We start from the raw sequence: 11,226 nt of genomic DNA, 5'->3' as shown, positions 1-11,226 counted from the left end.
AAACAAACCCAGGGCAGGGCAGAGTCCTGTGCGAGAGAGCAGTTAAATAGGAGTACAAGTCAGAAGCAGAAGAAAGTGGCTTCAAGACCAGGGTGTTGGCACTTAGGACTTAGAGAAGAATAAATGCTAGAAGAGATTTCTTAGTCTGTGGGAGAGTGATGGTGTAACACAGATGTGGAATACACTGCTTTTAGTTTGAGAAAAACTATGATCTAGATAAAGACATGGAAGTAAGCTCTCTACTCCCTGATGTTCTGCAGGCAGAGGAGATGGAGACAGAAAATAGCACAGTCGTGACAGAATTCATCCTCCTTGGTCTGACCCAGTCTCAAAATATTCAGCTGCTGGTTTTTGTGCTGATCTTAATTTTCTACCTCATCATCCTCCCTGGAAATTTCCTCATCATCCTCACCATCAGGTCAGACCCTGGCCTCACGGCCCCTCTCTACTTCTTTCTGGGCAACTTGGCCTTCCTGGATGCATCCTACTCCTTCATTGTGGCTCCCAGGATGCTGGCGGATTTCTTCTCTGAGAAGAAGGTGATATCTTATAAAGGTTGCATCACTCAGCTCTTTTTCTTGCACTTCCTTGGAGCAGGCGAAGGGTTCCTCCTAGTTGTGATGGCCTTTGACCGCTACATTGCCATCTGTCGTCCTTTATACTACTCAACCGTCATGAACCCAAGAGCTTGCCATGTCTTGCTGTTGGCTCCTTGGATTGGGGGCTTTGTCCACTCCATTATCCAGGTGGCCCTCATCCTCCGCTTGCCCTTCTGTGGTCCAAACCTATTGGACAACTTCTTGTGTGATGTGCCGCAGGTCATCAAGCTGGCCTGCACTGACACCTTTGTGGTAGAGCTCCTGATAGTTTTCAACAGTGGCCTGCTCACCCTCTTGTGCTTTCTGGGGCTTTTGTCTTCCTATGCAGTCATCCTCTGCCATGTACATGGTTCCTCCTCTGAGGGGAAGAACAAAGCCATGTCCACATGCACCACCCATGTCATTATTATACTTCTCATGTTTGGGCCTGCCATCTTTATCTACACCCGCCCCTTCAGAGCCTTACCAGCGGACAAAGTGGTTTCCTTTTTCCACACTGTAATCTTTCCTTTGATGAACCCTGTGATTTATACCCTTCGCAACCAAGAAGTGAAAGCGTCCATGAGGAGACTATTGAGTCGGCATGTGATCTGCTGAATGGATCTTATGATAAGACAAGAAGTGGAAATCTGGCTCCAAATCATTCAATCATTTAACAAATACTGTTTTACATTGAGTCCTTCCCACTGTCAGGTACTACTGTAGCCAACAGGACAGTTACACATAACAAGAGAATTAGCATGCTATGTTTAAGGAACATAAAAGAAACACCAGAGCAGCTGGAGTACAATGAGTAAGTGTGAGAGATTTAAGAGTTAAGTTATACACAACTGAAGGGTCAAACTCCTAAAGTCTCTTAGGCTGAGATAAGAAGTTTTGCTTTATTTTAATTGCAGTAAGAATTCATCTTAATATTTTAAGCAAGAGAGTTGACTTATCCACAATTGTTTCTTCCTTGGTTTAGAAGAACATCAGGATTCTGGGCAGAGATTAGTAAGCAGCAAAACATCATTAAAAGGCAAATGTTATGCTGCAGACCTGTTTTCAACAATTTTAAAGTTTGAAAATTCTTGAAATATATGTATATATGTACTTTTATACATATGTATATATTTTTTCTTTTTCCTTCTCAAAGTTGTTATACTGATAAGAAAGAAAAAATAATTGGTTTTAGGGAAAAAAGGTCATGATATAATTTTACTGAATTGTTTTTCAGAGCTTCATGATATTTACTAGTGGGTTTTTACAAATCCTCCCTGGATGTTAAAACTTGCCCTCAATTGATTTCAGTCTGATTATAATAATGGTTATTTGGTACTATAGATTCTGTTGGAAATTACATAAATCACTGTAGTTAAGCATAATGGGGTTTAAAGTGGGAAATTAGGTACTTATACAATCGTTCATGTAGTAGGAGACCATTCTATATACTGAGATATAGAAATTTAGGCATATCTAAAAGGGAGAACCCAAAAGCATAAATTGAAGTTTAAATTTTTTTTGGTTGAGAATTAATAGTACATGTGAGCGCAGATTAAGTCACATGCTTCTAAACAACTTACTGTGTACAAGAGGAAATTACAGAGGGTTTTAGAGATATTTTTCCCTTTCATAATCTATTTTCTGAAAGAGTTTGTGTTGAATTAGATTATTTCTTGAATGTCTGCAGATTTCATCAGGGGAGCCATTTAGGTCACAAGATTTCTCTGTGGGACGATTTTAAAGTAGAAATTAAATTTCTTTACTATATATATACACCTATTCACGTTATCCATTTCTTCTTGAATTAGCTTTGGTAATTAATATCCTTAGAATCTTGTGCATTCAATCTAAGTTATCAAATTTATTGGAATGAAATTGCTCAGAATGTTTCCTTGACATTCTTTTAATTTCTGTAATGTCTATAATGATTACCCCTCTTTAATTCCTGATATTATTAATTTGTGTAATCTCTCTTTTTTTCCTGACCAGTCTGGCTAAAGTTTTATGAATTTTATTGTTCTTTACAAGGAATTAGCTTTTGGTTTCATTTATTTTTCTCTATTTAAAAAATTATATATTTCTTCCCTTATCTCTATTATTTAATTTCTTCTTTCTTTGGGTTTAATTTCATTTTTTTTTCTAAATTGGAAGATTAAATTATTAATTTAAACTCTTTCTTATGAACTCTTTAAAAAATCAGTTGATGCTACAAATTTCCCTTAAGCCCTGCTTTCTGTACATCTTGCATATTTTTATATGTTGTGTTCTCATCTTCATGCAGTTAAAAATATTTTCTGATCTCTACTTTGACTTTCTTACTCATGGGTTAGAGTTTTTTTTTTCCTGAATATTTACGTATTTGCTGATTCACTTCTAGTTTAATTCCATTGTGGTCCAAGAACATACTTGTTATGAAGTCAGTTTTAAAAATGTGTTGAAATTTGTCTTATATCCCAGAATAAAGTCTACCAGATTAACACTTGCTATGTTGAATGCCATAATAAGTTTTGAATTTTAAATGTAAGAGTAACAGTATACTTTTGAAAAGTGATGAAAAATTCTAGCGGTATATCTATAAGACAGAACAATATGCTGAGAAGTTGTAAATTTTATCAAGTCAGCTAGATCTGTCCTTTACATATGGTGTAAAACTGCAGTCTCATGGGTATCTCCTGAATTTCTTTTGATGAATTGTAAACTTAATCAAATATAATCTGTTAAAAATAACCCACATTCCAATCTTGCCTCTTACTGTTTCTGCTCAGGAATGGGGTTTGATTCTTCGATCCCTTTGCACATTCTCTTTACCACCTGCTGATGAACGTTTCAACCAAGACTCTGCCATAATGCTTCCTGCTTCTTAAACTATTTCTAATGCCCATATGGTGTTCACTCCTCTTTGCTCTATGAGCAAACTCTAAGCACAGGTCTTTTATAAACATCTCATTATTATTTTAATTAATTGTGCCTGTATTCACAATTTTCTGCCTTCCCTGTATTTTTAATTTTTGTATTTCATCTCTTAGCACAATGACTTGCTCTGGTAGATTTTCAATAATGGCTGGTATGAAGTAAATAAGTAAATGAATACAGTATTTTTTTTATTGTAGAAAGCAGAACTTGAAAATTTAAAATAGGAGCCAATATAAGGTTTTACCTAATGTGATTATGTCAGTAACAATAATTTTAACAATTGACTTTGTGGTAGAAAGGAATTGATTTTATATACATATATATATAAAATAGGAGAAAAGTTAGAGACTGTATATAACATTTAGAAATATATTTTTCCACATTTTTCTATGTGCACATTTTTGTTTAAATATAAGGACATATATATGCTGTTTTTTAACTTTCTTTTAAAACTTTTCTAGAACCTATATTACACATGAATATGTATGTTATACATACACACATATTTTATTTATCTATATGTGTATATGATGTTTTAAATGCCTGTGTAGTATTGAGTTATATGCTGCTATTAAAATTCATTTAAATAAACCCGACTTTTAGGTGTTTATCACATTTGTTTATTAACAAGGACAAAGGAATATATAATGACTTTTGTTATTACATGTATAACGCTTTCGGGAAGATACACAAAGAACAATAGCTATTTGCTATGGGGAAGTTTGTGGATGGGGAACACAGATGAGGGACAAGAGATGGGAAGGAATTTTCTTTCTGTATACATTTTTTCACTCTCTTGGCACCCTGGCCTCTTTTCTGTTCCTCAACATACCAGATCTTTCTTTTTGATGGCCTCTTTCTGGAATGGCTTCTTTTAGACACTCAGATCTCAGTGTAATGAAACCTCCTCAGAAAAGCCCTCCCTGACCTCACCTAGAACAGCCACCTCCTTCCCAGGCTCTCTCCAGCTCACACTCATACTTTCGTCCTAAGGCTCATTACTATCTGATGTTTTCTTTCCTGCTCATTTATTGTTGGTATTCCCACATTTTAATATAAAATTCTAAAGGAAAGGGATGTTTGTCTTGTCTGTACTGCCTTGCTGACACTTACAATACTGCCAGGCTCAGGGTAGACAATAAGTGTTTGTTGAATTGGATGCGGAATCTAAGGAAGTGTCAAAAAATTCAGTAACAGAGATAAATAGTACCTTAATTGGTATTTAAAAAAATAAAAAAATACCCATTTCTAGGCGGGAAACAGTCTTACAATGGCTCTGTTATTTTCCAAAGCCACATAACATTTATAGATTAGAGCCAGCATTATATTCTTAGCTTTTCACTATTTGCCTAATAATCTTTTCACTGTAATAATTATTTTTGTGTATATGCTTTTTTTGGTCAATAAATTAGCTATATATTGTCTCAGGTCAACCTGAGGAGAGCACTCTTGAAAATTTTTGTTCACTTGTTTTTAAATTCCAAATCTGTCTGAAATGATAAAGCTTTCCTAGCTGGGTTAAAAAGCCCTCAATTTTAACTACCAGCTTAGATTTTCAGATTAATTTTACTTCTGTATTGGAATGAATGTAAGGAAGGGAGGAAAGACATAGATTATGTTTATAATTATGGAAAAACATCACATTTTAAAAGTCCTTGGTGGCAGAATTCTAGCCTCCTCCAAGATGGGGCTGTTGCTCCATGTCAGTGCATAACTAACCTAGTGTATTTCCCCTTCCTTTCTCTCTTTCCTCTACATAGGTCACTTTAGCATTGGCTTCTTTTTGTGGCTTGTGGATTTGTGGAAAGTGTATTTCTGTGGATCAGTATATAACTGTCTTTCCATTTATCCATTTACGTCTCCATGAGTCTGTCCTTTCCCTGTTTTCTTGTTCCGTATTTTGGTAATTCTGACCTTCTCTATATCTTTTTTTTTTTCTCTTTTTTCTTCTCTTTTTCTACTTCTCACACTGTGTCTTTGAGATGAAAGTAGATTAGAACAAGTACATATTTGATTACAAATTGTATTTTGCTTACAAAAATGTGTGTTTAGTGTTTCAATTGTGACGTGACTCATAAACTCAGATTTCGCTTTAAAGCACAACAAAAAACCCCAGGAATCAGATATAAAAAACAAAATTAAGTTGCATTTAGCTGCTCTGGTCTTTAATTAATTTTTATTTTAATAATCTTCAATGAAAAACACCAAAATTTTTTCTCATCCTTGTTTTAGCTAAGTGAAGTAAAAGTAAATATACAACAAATACTGAGATCATGATACCTCTTTTCATATCCTGTTTAGGAGGTCACTCTCCCTTGAGGAAATGGCCTATTCTATACCAAACAGTTCCTATCTCTTAAAAGAATTATGCCTTGAAAGTCTTCGTTTGCATCAGTTATAGTTTTTCTACTGTGCCTTCATCACCAGCAATGTGCTGATTCTTATATACTCATTAATAACGTGGCATATTGCTTGATTTCAGGGTCAAAATGATGGTGAAGACAGAGGGATGAGTAAGGAACTTGTCTTGAGGGCAAGATTTAAGGGAGGAGCCAAAAAAACTTAGTGGTAAACAGTATTTTGATCAATTCTTTTGAAGTATAGTTCACTTACATTATTAGTTTCAGGTGTACAGCATAGTGATTCAGTATTTTTACAGATTATACAACATTAAAAGTTATTATAAGATAATAGCTATAATTCCCAGTGCTATACCCCATATACTTGTTGCTTATCTATTGTAAACACAGTAGTTTGTATCTCTTAACCCCCACCCCTAATCTGACCTTTCCCTCCTCCCTCCCTCACTACTTCATTCTGCATATCTGTGAGTCTCTTTCTGTTTTTCATACAGTGCTATTTGTATTATTTTTTAATGGTTCCACATAGAAGTGATATCATGCAGTATGTGTCTTTGTCTTATATCACTAAGCATAATATTCTCTAGGTCTAATAAATATATTATGAAATCAAATTTAATTTAAAATATGCATAATGAACAAAATAAATACTAAATTAAAAAAAGGCAAGATAAGTAAAAAAGTCAGGTGGAGCCATACTGGAAACTGAGGCAAAAGGAAAATCTGTAATGTTGATGCCTTTATTTTAAAAATTGATATTCTATTCATAATTGCTACGTTGATCTTCAAAATACTGCATTAAAATGTTATTTGCTAAGGTTTTGGTATCACAGTAAATTTTATGCCTGAGGCAATACCCTCACTTGTCTCATCCTCACCCTGACCCTGCTTGCTTCCCTGATATGTACACCAACAATCTCAGCATTTATTTACATATTTTTCGTTTTGAATTTTATCATAAGGTGTAAATGAACTTTTCCTAACCTTCTATTTACTTTTGACCTAAGAAACAGGACTCCAAATAGGGTTGGATTCTCTCACTCACTGATAGGATTTTGCTGTTAGAATTCAGGATTAACGCAGTGTGGCATTACCTGACACATTCTAAAGTATCTGTCCTTTACGAAGCTCTGGTATGTCTCTTTGCCTAATCTAGCTGAGAGTCTAATAACTCCCTTTGGAACTATTCAGTGAGGTCCTGGTAGTCTCAAATCTCCAAAGCATTTCACCATTGCATCATAAAGAGTTGGAGGAGATTTCAAAGTCTCAGCTTCCCTATGTGAGAACAAATATTTTATGTACAATGACAGAAAAGGTCAGTTTTTGTGTTTCCAGGGTCAGGGGGATGGCTACACTGTAAGAGTTACATAAATCCTGCAGACTTGCATTTCTTGGGGTGGGGCTATTCAATTTACAAAAAACAAGAAAACAATAGAAACCATGTTGCAACTATTCTGCTGGTTCATCTGCTGCCTTGGAATGCAATGGAATAGAGGTCAGAGCTTCAGCAGGAATAGCCAGAGGTTTAAGTCTAAATTCAGTAGTGTGGCATTTTCTACCCTGTATCCAATAGATTACTGTCTTCTCCTGATGTTTAGAATGAGTGTAATGGTGGACAAAAACTTTCATTCTATCACCATTATTAAGTGAAAATAGCAATAGCTTCCATAGAGTTGACATTTGGTTGAAAACCAAGGGGCATGCAATGAATGATTTATTTTCCTTATAAAGGACAGGTGAAAGGGAGGAAGATGCAAAAAGAGAAGGCTAAAGGTTCCAGAGGAAAACTTCACCGATTTTACGATTTTTCAGAGCATTCCCCGGATGTCTTAATTTCCATACTCAACATATTTGAGTTTCTTCTGTTACCAATGGTTCCATTATTCATCAATACAGGGCTTTGATGGAGAGAGAGAGTTGTGAAACTGAGAAAAACTTGGTATACAAACAGCTGACTGCATTCGGAATTTTGCAAGAAGGGTTTTTTCACCTGTACAATTTCTTCTCTCTGCTAGTCACTCAGATTTATGCAGCTACCATCAGCCAGGGTTCACTCAAAGACACTGACAAAGGCACTAGTGATGATGTGTCTGATCATCAGCACTGTCTTTTCCATCTAAATATTTTCAGGATTAGCTTTGGTTTGAACTTATTTGATGAGTTAGTGTTACTGTCATCACCACAATTTGATCCGCAGATCATTCCTGTCAGTTAGGAAGAGTCAATACTTTATTCTATTTCTTGAATGAAAACTCAGACTTCTGAAAGCTAAGTGATTTGCCCAGGCCATGTAGTTAGTGCATTGCTCAGCCAAAGTATTCAAATCAGATACAATGATTCCAAACCAGGCAGAATTCTAATACTGAGTAAAAAATACAACATTTGCAGGAAATCTAGAGGTAATTTAATTTAACCATTCCACTTTATTGATGAGGGAGTTTCCGTGCTGAAGATCTAGACATTTGTTCAGTGTATTTATACATCAGTCACTTTATATATGCAGTGACTTTATAAATCAGTCATCTGCATCAGTACCAATTAAATATTTGATCATGTTTCAGTCTGAGCTACATTTTTCAGAATATGTAAACATGTTAATTTACCCTTAAAGAATTTTCAAGCTTCAGTCAATACGCTGACAGACATTGCACTCAAACTGTTGGAAACCTTGTTAGCTATAGTCATTTTATTAGAATTATGCTAATTAGATTTACTTTTCTTAAAATGTAACTTGTTTTATCAGGTTCACTTACATGCAAAAGAAATATGAGGAAATGAGAAGCAATTGAGTGGTTCAGATTTGGTAAATTGAAAAAATTTTCTCTATTCGAGAGAGAATATTTAGTACTGCAGTGAAATATACAATTTTATTTTGTGGATGTAATGTTTAGAATGGGAGATGGTGGGAAGCTACACAGTGCTCATTCTTGCTTGAAAGGAAACAACAATGAGGTGTGCTTTTTTAAATATAATTCTAAGAGAAGCATGAGATATAATGGAGTAGCAATGAATCTCAGGACAAGTGGAGAGAGGGAACACATCTCAGAGTGAAGGAACCTGAATAAATGAGAGGGAGAAAGAAGAGAAAATGATAAAGAAGAGTGCGATTCAAAGACAGCAAAATTAAAAGAGAAAGAAGATTAGGGGAAAATGAGAGGCCGTAAATTAACAGGAGAAAGAAACTGCAATCAAACTTACAAAAGTAAATTGGGAAATCAAAGGCTTGTTGATGCATGAAAGGGGAGAGAAGAGAAAAGAGGGAAAATGAGGGAGGAAGCATGAGGAAATGTTTCAAAGAGCTGGGGAAGGGAGCTCCTTGGGTCTCTAAACGCGGGAATCCAGGAGCTGGTCTGAGCACAGTTTGCAGTCCTTGTAGGCACAGTGTTGTCTGAGGATGTGTGTGTCTCCACCCGACGTTGAGAGAGCCTGTCTCCCTGGCCTTCCCCAGCCTCTACTGTGCCATCACTGCTGGAGTCAGAGGTGCCTCTTAATTAGCAGCAGTGGCAAGGAAGATGAGAGATGTAGTGGTGAGAATTTAGATTTCTGCTTCAGCCTCTTCTGATAATGCTTTTCCTATAAATTTTGCTAAAAGAGTATATTTTATGCAGAAGAGGGCCATAATTGGTAGGTTTTTCCCCAGAGTTGTAATTTGTTTTTCTGAGAAATGCTTATCTGATACACAGTCTCTGGATCTATGCCCACCAGCATTTCAGAATCAAAGGTAAGGAAAGTACATAGACCAGAACAGGTCATGGGAAGTAAATGGACCACCTATGTCAGGGAGTGTGGACTCCAGTCTGTTGGGTAATAGTGAAAAGCAGAGATGGAAGATAGGAAAGTGGGCAGAGTAGAAAAACCTATAACCTTCAATCACGAAAACCTTCAGAAATCCTCTGCTGTCAGAGATACCATCAAACACTGGCACATCGTGCAATAACCAACTCTGAGTGAGCTTGGGGGATGCACAAAAGCTAAGAGTAAGTAGAAGGGGCTTTTCACTTACACCCCTAGGTTTCCTGGTGTATTTTTATAGGCAGATGATGGAATGAATGCTGAGACAAATGTCTCCTCAGTGGAGAAAAGTTAAGAAGTGAGCTGAGAAGCTAATGGAAGAGCCTACAGAATATTTTTCTATTACAGTTTTGGGTAGGCCCCACTTTCCTGTGTGTGTGTGTCTGGTCTTTGTGTGCGTGTACATGCTGGTATGTTAAAATATGACTTGGTAAAGTGCGTCTGGGGCTGGCAGTAGTCACACACGGAGACCTGTGTATTAGCCATTCCCCTCAGCTCTAGAGATGCTTAAAGCAGATATGTTTACTGCTTCCTATAATATGTACCATAGCAATGTACTATATGCACTTAATTGTTTTGGGTTTTTCTTTTGCTTCTCTATTTCTTTCCTCTTCTATTTTCATTCAGACTTCTCCCTTTCTAGCTTTCGTTCCTGAGTAGTGAGTCACGAGCTTTTTCTGTCAAAGGTTTTCACTCTGCTTTGTATCCAATGTTCCACAGAACTTACTTAACACAATTGTGCTATTAAGTTAAACGTTATACGTAATATACACTGTGTTACAGGTAATATACACTGTTGTATTTTTCTGTAGATTGACAATTTTCAAACTGTTCATACCCATAACAAAATATTTTTTGACCTTCTGCCTTAATTTTGTGCTCATTTATTCATAAAGTGTGTATACCATCATGTTAATATATTATACATATTAAAGCTAGCATTTAAAAAAATAAAAGGCAGTGACAACTACATATACATGGGCAATTATACCCATGTAAAAATATTTAATACTGTCGTCTTTTCACTCTTCAGGGGATCATCACATGTCCTTTCTGGAATGAGCCTACAGCGCTAAACAGACTGAGCGTTACATACAGATTTTCCTTCAAATAAGTAATGTTCTTTTAGTTGCACAGGGTTAAAATTCTAATTCTAAGCTCTGTAAAGGGGTGATTTTAGACAAGCAATATTATATTTAGTTATTCCAGTACACAAAAGAGAGCGCTCATTGTTGAAAACTGTGTTGCTTCTTTATGTGTTTAAACTGAGTGGTACAACCTGCGTTCCTCTATGACTTGTCAATCAGAACAATAATAAAAATTCATTCCAAACTTAAATGTTGTAACCACAGTAGCTTTAGCTTCTTCTCTTAAAAGGAATGGCTTAGACTATAGGAGCTTTACTGTTGCTTCCCCCTCTTCTATGCTAAGAATGTTAATGTGTCAAGATAATTAATTAAAAAATTTATACTGGCAAATTTTGTATTGTAACGTATTGTTTGTTGAAAGGCTCTCCCTTGGGCATCATACTGGGATGAGGGAAAGAAGGAGTTCGGGAGTATATAATCAGTACTTGAGAT

At 35.9% G+C, this 11,226-nt stretch overlaps 1 protein-coding gene across 1 annotated transcript; it reads left to right on the top strand.

The window, feature by feature from the left end:
* Nucleotides 1-257: 257 nt before the first annotated feature.
* Nucleotides 258-1,196, top strand: LOC105103695 (olfactory receptor 4N4C). Its single transcript, XM_010997305.3, has one exon. The coding sequence runs from the start codon at nucleotides 270-272 to the stop codon at nucleotides 1,194-1,196; it is 927 nt and encodes a 308-aa protein (XP_010995607.3). The 5' UTR covers nucleotides 258-269.
* Nucleotides 1,197-11,226: the final 10,030 nt, after the last annotated feature.

This window comes from Camelus dromedarius, chromosome 5 (genome assembly GCF_036321535.1).
Source record: "Camelus dromedarius isolate mCamDro1 chromosome 5, mCamDro1.pat, whole genome shotgun sequence".
Classification (NCBI taxonomy): Eukaryota; Metazoa; Chordata; class Mammalia; order Artiodactyla; family Camelidae; genus Camelus; species Camelus dromedarius.
The sequence above is the reverse complement of the archived record's forward strand: the minus strand, read 5'-3'. Positions and strand labels throughout refer to the sequence as shown.